Raw genomic sequence first — 8745 nt, 5'->3', positions numbered from 1 at the left:
GAATCATTTGAGAAAGTTCCTTGGAATGCAAAATCCAAACAAACTTCACATTTTCTTTTAAGGGCAAGATTCCACCACCTTTATTTACACAAGTAGCATCCTGCTCCCTATGTTACTTCACTGCAAGCTAGAGGCTCAAGCAGTGAAAATCAGCATAGCCCCATTAGGATTTACTGCATTGTATTAACTTCCAATGAAAATTGGGCTGAGCAGTTTTATCTGTGGAGTAATGCACTACCTATAACCAGTAAAGGTGCTCGAACATAGCCCTACACTTAATAATTTGGCACATTTACAACCGGCGTTACTCAGTAACTTATCAGATGACAATAGTGGAGCTCTTCTGTAAAATATAGGTTAAGCCTACATTTGTATGACTGTACATCTGAAGTATAAAAACCACGATATGTAGTACACTTGAACAGTTAAAAAATATAACTTATTTTATTTGTAAACTATCAATGCAAGATACTCAGCAGCAAAGAAGCCATGTTCAATGTCTTCTGATCTTTTATAAAGATCTGTTGCTGTAAGTAATATAATCGTCTCTGAAACATCTGAGGTTACATGTAGAAACAATCAAGGCAATATTATTTGTACATATTATTAAACATGCAAAAAACTTCCTGAAGAATATTGCCCAAATGTAGAAAGTCATCTGGATCCCAAATTTTCCTTGGTAGCATCTGCTTTGTAAGTATGGCTCACGTGGCTTTAAGAGTCCTTCAGTTTATTTTGGAGAATTGGCACCTTTAATAACAGGCTCCCTATTCAAATATGTGGCCCAGTAAACTAAGTTAAAAGTTCCAAACAGCACCGGGAAAATTATCCGGGACATTTTGTCAATCTTACTGATGCTGTTGTAAGTCTTTTTGCTTTCAGCAGGCTTTTCTTCTGCAGACTTCACTGGAGCAGATGCAGCATTTGAGATGACAGATGGGGCTGAGTCCTTTGGCATGTTTGGTGCAGGGGTCATCTTCCCAGTGCTGTAAGTATTAGTTGATTTATTTCCCAGCAATTCGCGCTCTTTTTTCTGCAGTGTAAAGAACAAAATATTAGACCTCAGGAACAGAAAGTGGAGACATGTTCTCAAGATATTAACCCAAAAATCTAAGTACCGTAATCAATCATGCTAACAAATGCCTGTTGGCTATTCTGACTTTGACTCCCAAACAGCTGTTTCTGCCTCAGTTGTATAGCCCTTACTCAGGTTGAACTTTCCCTGACGCCAGAGAAAGCTAAGGGCGGCCGGCCGGACCCGGATCCCACCTGGCGAGTGCATTAGTGGCTTCTTTTGTCAGGGTGACATGGTCCTGCACCTGCAGAGGTTGCTGCCCTGCGGGCCGCTGCCAAGACACGAACCTCACCCTCCTGGCTGCAGCAAGGAGTGTGGTGAAGGGCTCGTTGCCCCTGCTAGCTTGCCCTCTTCGTACTGCTCTTTCAGGATGCCTGCGGGTACGAGCTCTCTCTAAGAGATCATTTGCGAATAGTCCATCCTATTCCAAAATTTTCATTTCAGCGTGAAACTAAAAAGTTTGTGTTTTCACAGAACCGCTCTTTTGTCTCTTTTTTATTGGGTCCTGTGGTGGGTCCCTGACTCATGGAGCTCGATGTGAGCTTTGTCATTTATTTGGGAGAGCGCATAGGGAGTGCTCTGCAGAGATATGTTTCATAGTATATGTCTGCAATTATCAGAAGTTTGGTCACTGAAATCCCATGCCACGTGTACTCAATGCCCTATATCCTTCTGAAAACAGTCCACTTCATACAGATGGTGGAGACTGATAGTCTATCTCCGTGAAAAGAAGAAGGCATATTTCCTTGCAAATATTCCTCTATAGGAAGGTGAAAGTATGTCATGAGGTAATTAAGTATCTTTTTCACAAAGAAGCTGAAAATTGTCCATTCAGTTATTTGAGCTATGCTGAATAACTGCTTTTTATTCTAGGTATTTAAAAAATGTAAGGTAAGCACCTTGATTTTAGCAGCTTCCAGGGCTTTTTTGCCATCCCATGCCCAACTCCTCTTGGTGAAATAGTTGACTGTTGCAAATTCAATCAATGCAGAAAATACAAAGGCATAGCAGACAGCTATAAACCAGTCCATTGCAGTAGCGTAGGCCACTTTTGGCAAAGAGTTACGGGCACTGATACTTAAGGTGGTCATGGTGAGGACTGTGGTTACTCCTATAAAGGAGGGAAAAAAAAAAAAAGAGGCAGAGATCAGTTTGGTAGCCCTTACGAGATCCCTAATGAGTTATGAGCAGGCCCCAATTCAGCACAATACCTAAGAAGGCCACATGAAGTCAGTCAGTGTTTGCGTATTACGGTCCGAAAGAGTAAGATACTTTGCTCACCGAGAAAAAATACAGGTGTTTACTTCTGTGGTGTTCTGGTTATCTCTAGTTATAGTGTATCTAAATAAGTATTTTTAAGGGTAACACAAACCCAACTGTTACATAAACCAAAACCTTACTGGTATTTTATCCCTGTATGCTGATGCATGGTATGTATAGAGTGTCCCTCATTAACTGGTACATTATAAAATCAGTGAGCAACCCGTTTAGCAGTAACCTGCATAATAAAGCGGGATTATGGATTTTATTTTCTCACATGGGGATTTTGTGTATGAGATTGTTGGCTGTTATTGATTTCCTTGACTGTAGCTCCTCCTTTCACATCGGTCAGTAAATGGCAGAGCTGCCACTACTTTCATCTGTGGAAGGATGCCCCCAATAGGTCAAAATTCAACTCTCCGTTACAGCTTTGTAAACCTAGAAAGGCTACCACCAGTCAGCAAAGCGATGCTGGTACCTGTAGTCTCCCCATACAGCTTGCTGAACTGATTTGTGATCAAAGCTGCTGACTGATTTCAGTAGGTTTGTACAGAAGAATGACTCTTTTAAGAACAGCTGAACAAAGTTTTACATAATAAACTGTTCCCGCTCCCCTCATTTTTCATCTAATGAAAATTTTGTATTTCATCAACCTTCACTCAAGACTGTGTTTACTTTCTGCATTCTTCTAGTGATAAATCGAGTAATTTAAGAGACCCCAAAGGATTTTCCCATGACAACTTCTGTAGTAAATATACATTTTCTAAATGCAAAATCATATTAATTTGTTTGATGGTAATAGAGATCATTGTCACTAATTAACCTCTACATGGTTTTCCCAGATAAACATCTTAAAACAGATAAACAAAATGTCTTGAAGTGAAATCTGTTTCAAATGCTTAGCTAGAGTATACACAAAATATGATAATACGTATGGGTTTTTGTTCTAAACCATCCAGTATTTTACCTGAGTGGAAAAAACCCCCACAAATCGCACCAATCTGATTCTTCTGTCTTCTGTCCTTAACCTTCATATAATTGATGCTTGAGCAATTTCTGTCATATCTTTACCAAAAAAGCCCAGCCAGTGTTTTTAAATGGATTTTGAGTTTAAACTGGAAGAGAACAAGGGAACGTCTAGAACATCTCAAGCAGAAATCTCATCTCAAGCATTAGTGCGCTGTGGTTTTGTTACAACAAATCACTTCCACAAGCCAGACCGATCCTTCCCGCGTGCTGGGGGAAAATGGGATACTCACCAAAGACAGTCCTAGCAGGGACAGATTCTCTGTTTAGCCAAAATGACACTTGCGATAAGATCACAGTCATAATGCAAGGAAGGTACGTCTGGATGACAAAATAACCAATTTTTCTTTTCAGATGAAAATGGGCTGTCATAATAGTGTACTCGCCTAGAAGGAGAAAAATGTTCACGTGGGTAAAACAAGAGACGCTTACTGATTTAGGGACTTAAACAGGCCAGCTCCACCCCCTCATTTGAGGATACTGTTCAGCCATTCTTAATTGCATGAAAAATGTCTGGATTTCTGCACTGTGGAAGACCAGGACTTGAGACAGAAGTGCTGCTAGATCCTGCTAGTCTTCACATTCAGTCCCCAAAAGCAGAAGACAATGACTGACTACTTCTGCTGCACTGAAAAGCTGCAGTCCTTTTATGCACCTGGGATGTCTTGATGTTCACAGGCTTAAAAAATCCGTGTTGCTGGCACTGCCTCAGTCCTGCCTGGTTTTGATTCAGTCCTACAAACTGTCTAACCAGAGTAACGATTAAGGCCATCTACTCTTAGAAACCTGATTTAGCAGCAGGACTTAACCTCTTTAGGGCAACTGTTACTGCCAAGCCATCAGTTTTCAAGAATGAGAACGGGTCCAGACACTCCTTGTGCACCACACTTTAGGGGCTGCCTGTGCCAGTGTTAGTGCTGCAAAAATTTCAGCTTTCCACATGGATCCTGGGAGGTCTTGTTGATCTCAGTACCCAAACCCATCAAATTGCCCCTCCAGAAAAAAAAATCCCCTCTAGTGCATGCAGTTTTCCTAGAATTTGGTACATCTTAGCCCTTGGAAAGATAATCTGTTGCTGGACAGACATTGCACCATGTCTTGTTCACTTGTGCAATTAATATCGTACTGCCTGCATGGAGAATTCACTGAACGCTGCCACAGCAGTGCTAAATTCCATGTCTTTTTTATATGCCAAATTCACAGCATTGCCTTAATCTGGCTTTTGTCAGGTCCTCTAAATTTCAATAAAAGCTTAAAAAAATGCACTCCGAAATCGACGGACCAGCTGTCACCTTCCCTAATGTTTCAGAAAAAATCAAAACTTAACTGGTTCTTTCAGACTGTTCCTGTAAAACCATATAGTTGTTACTGAAGGCTATTCATTGATGGTAACTGCTCCCCACAGCCAAAATCTTGCTAGCTAAAAACAGGCTACTATTTGCCTAGGAAAAATAAGAGTAAAACCAAAATGTAAGAATAAAAAACAACCAACCCCTTCAAACCCTAACAGATCTCCACTCACATTGATACCAAATTAATATAAAAGCATGCCATCATTCAGCTGGCTACTGATGAATCGGAGTAATGCCTGTTCAGAAAGATATATTGTCCTCCAAGAACAAAACAAATATAGCTATAATCTCAGTTGCAAGACTTGACTGTTAGTCCCTATAGACCAGCCACAAAAGGAAAACATGTAACAGACTGATTCTGCCTTGAGTGAATAGCCCAAGTTGAGCTGCAGCCAGCATTGCTAAGCAGTTAGATTTGGCAGATTATTTCTAAGTGACAATATGGCTAATTAGCGGAGAACAGGTCTACAGTGAAAGGGATTTTGCAGGTATAGCTGCGCTGATATGTTATGCTAGAGGAGCTCCATTATTCTGGATGACGTTTACAGACCTTGTATTCCAAGACTGGAATAGCACAGAAATACCTTACCTGACAGCCTGCCTCAATCTTTATGACTTTCTTCTGGAGTCTGATTTTCTGGTGAAACGGTTCCGTGACGAGGGATGTGGAGATGGACAGGGAATGCTGTGAAACTGGGGAGAAAATCCCCGTGAAGTGACATCTAATTCCCTTCCATTTAGTGTAATTTTGAACCAGGGATGCTGAACATGCTGTGGTCTCAGAAGGAACCCCACTTGCTCTTTATTTAGGAGCGTTCAGTTTGTGGATTGCCCATAAAATATGGCAGGAGCAGCAGGGTCTATGTGCCTGTAATCTGTTTCTGAATTGCTACTGCACTGGGATGTGTTTGAGTCACGGTTTCCCTGCTCGCTAAGGAGTGACAATGTGCATTATTGATTTTGACAGTATGCTTTCGGAGTCGGAGTAAAAAAAACCTGCACAGCTTCAGCAGAGAAACAGGACCCCTTTTTTCCTTTTTAAAATACAGAAAATGAATGCCTACATTTGATGGCCCTCCACAGCTGATTTTTTACCTTATCATTTTCTTTAACCTATCAAAGCTCTTGTCTCCACTGAAATAATGGTATCACCTTGATTTTGTACCTGCTCTTCTCCCAACCGATTATCTTCTCCAATTTCCCATGCTATCCCTTTCAAAAATGCCTGCACTGGGAATGCTTCCTCCAGCACACTTAGGGCTTAAGAAAACCCCACAGCTTGGTTTTTAATGCCCTGGGACCACTACTTAAAGTAAAGCTAAAAGCTGCCTGAGTTGGCCTTTTGTTTATACAGAACAAAATCCTGGCTCTGTTGGAGTAGCAAAGCTTCCTTTTACTTCCGTAAGGCCACTGTTTATCCTTAGACCATAAGCTTTCTTGAGCAAGAGCTAATTTTTGTTACAGGTTTATGTAGCACTTAAAAGAGAATCCTGTTCCTGATGGGGTCCACTCATCACTGCACAAAACAATTTTAATAACAAATTTAGCACTAATGAAAAGCCCTAGAGCGGGAATGGCTGCATTTCTTCACAGAGCTATGCTGCTGCGCTGCTGCTGGTCTTAAGGGGCTTTTTATGCTTTAGAAGCTGCTACAGTATTTTTTTGGTATCTAGATGATGGAGTTCTGGAGATCATGCTTACAAATTTTCCAGGATCTTACATGCATTCTTCCATTGCCATTATGCTGGGATTCAATAGAGTATTTTAATAAGGCTGGACCAGCCCCCAGGCTTGTTTGTTTACTGGATATACCTGGACTCAGGTGTTTCAACAACTATTCTGGCAAGATCCTGACGTTAGATCTGTGACACCGCAGTCCCTGACCGTGTTGACACGCAGAATATTTGGCCCACAAGAGAGGCCTGTGTCCTTTTCATAGTGATGCAGGGGAAAGATTCATCTCAAGGAAAAATCAGAATTATTTGGTGCAAAATGAAGGGTTGAATGATTCGTTTATTATTTAAGCTTTGGATATTTCAGAGCTCAGGCTCCAGCTGGCAGAAGATAAAAGAGTGGGTTTTTGTTTTGTTTTGTGGCACTGCAGATCCTAAGTTAGCGATGAGAGATTCTGGGTATGGGGAACAGAACTGGGCAACCATTTGCGGAGAGCAGCGAGATCCACTTGGACCCAAATCCCATATCTGATTGTTTTCAGCACTTGCACCACCAGGACATAACAGATATTGGGCCTGTTGGAAGCCATGTGAGGAGTTAAATATCTTCTCTTTTGGGGGGAATGACATTTGGGGATGTTAGTACAAAAAAAAACCCTCAAACAGGTGGCACGTGTAATTTTCTGTGGCATGGCTAAAATGTTCCCAATTTCAAGATTGGTTGGTGAATTGGGAGTGCCAGGATATTTTTTCTGAGAAGACAGCCAAACTTAGCGGTTTGCCTACAAAATCAGCAGAATCCCAAGGATCGGTGCAGGTCCAGCATTTCCATTTAAAACAGTCTGCTAGAAAGGAGAACATAAATGTCCTATGACATACACATTTTGCCTATGCAGCTGCAAGGGCTGTGTAGTTTGACTTGTGTGTCAGAAAACCCACAAAAGGTCCAAGCACTTGGATTTGTGCAATAGCTATTTGGTTTTTCTTTTCTATGTTCAACAATTCAATAGAAGGAAGAAATGCCTTAGATGGCTGTTCATAAGTAACCCTGATTACTGGCCTCCTACGAGCTTGATGAAGTCCAGAAAATCCATCGCTGACTGATGCTTTCCCTGTGCAAAATCGGATTTTTGTATTTTGCTAATCCCCGGTTACAATCTGTGTCCTGCTCTTTGTGATCCACCCTGCAATCAGAATCCAGCCAGCCCAGACGTAACCCGGGACATTAATATAAAATCTCAACATTGGAAACCAAGCATTTATTAGCCTAAATCTTAGGATACAGGAGGGAGGTGGTTACTGGGCAGAAACTTTGGGATTTGTCTGAAGAGTCCCCCGTTTCCTTGGGCTGAAGAGTAGAAGGAACTTTCACAGGCAAAGCTGCAAACTGGAAGTGGCCTGGAGCTGACACACTGGAGCACTCATTGCCTGGGCTGGATGGTTTTCTTGCTGTGAGGAGCAGGACGAGCTTGTAGGATATGCCCCAGTACATCCTCTGGATCTTTTTCTTGGCAACGATGAAGGCGAGAGGGGAGCTGCCGTTCATTGCAGAAAACAACGCAGCTATGATGGTAAACTGGTAAGGAAAAAAGTGTCTTTGCTCTTTAACGGGAGATAGTGTACTTGTCCTTTTTCTGCAGCGGTGGCTGCTCTGACTGTCTATATGCTTCTCTTGACTTTAGATATCTTTGCTTTAGCAACAGCTTTGTGTCTCCTGAAATGGGCAAGGGAGGGGGTGAAGCTCTATAGGACAGAGACGGCGGTTGTGTTTTGTGGCTCCCCTGTGCTACCCGAGGCAAGCTTTCCCTCACTTTGTCTCCTATTTAGAGAGTAAGCGGCAAGCTGAGCTGCCCCCCTCTTTATTTGCCATGTTTGGACAGCTTGAGCAGAAAGCTTTACGTGCCTTCATGTTTCGGCCCAACTAACTTTGTGTGTGAGTGTACGTGTACCTGTTTTCACATCTCCTAAATTTCCTGCGGATAGTAACAGGTTCCTAACTCGATCTATACCTTGACCTCTACAATTCTGCCTTCGGCTCAGGGCCCATCCTTTTTCGCGAGGGACACAGTGCATCACCAGAAGACTCTGTTGTGCTTTGCCAGCAGGAATTGCTCCCAGCTGCATTGCTGCAGGCTGCTCCCTTTCCCCTCCCCAAGCCCCACGCAACCGGCAGGGTTGGAAATCCCCTTTCCCTTCACGGCAGGCTATCTTGCTTCCAGGCTGAGAAGCCCCCACGCTGGATGCCACTAATGCTCTCCAGACGAGTGCATTGTGTAACCTGGTTAAGCCCCTGTCCTGCCAAGCCCACGTGACCCCTGTCCCGGCCTCGACCGCCCCGGGAGTTCCCCCGCCAATGTGC

At 42.6% G+C, this 8745-nt stretch overlaps 1 protein-coding gene across 1 annotated transcript in view; it reads right to left on the bottom strand.

The window, feature by feature from the left end:
• Positions 1-730: 730 nt before the first annotated feature.
• Positions 731-8745, bottom strand: part of GABRA5 (gamma-aminobutyric acid type A receptor alpha5 subunit) — a 58443-nt gene continuing 50428 nt past the window's right edge. Inside the window, exons 7-9 of the mRNA XM_009281336.1 lie at positions 3595-3747; positions 1975-2186; positions 731-1033 (exon numbers count right to left, since the gene is read on the bottom strand). Of these exons, the coding sequence (XP_009279611.1) occupies positions 731-1033; positions 1975-2186; positions 3595-3747 (668 nt within the window). The remainder of the gene's footprint in view (positions 1034-1974; positions 2187-3594; positions 3748-8745) is intronic.

Source organism: Aptenodytes forsteri, unplaced genomic scaffold, assembly GCF_000699145.1.
Source record: "Aptenodytes forsteri isolate BGI_AS27 unplaced genomic scaffold, ASM69914v1 Scaffold212, whole genome shotgun sequence".
Taxonomy (NCBI): domain Eukaryota; kingdom Metazoa; phylum Chordata; class Aves; order Sphenisciformes; family Spheniscidae; genus Aptenodytes; species Aptenodytes forsteri.
The sequence above is the reverse complement of the archived record's forward strand: the minus strand, read 5'-3'. Positions and strand labels throughout refer to the sequence as shown.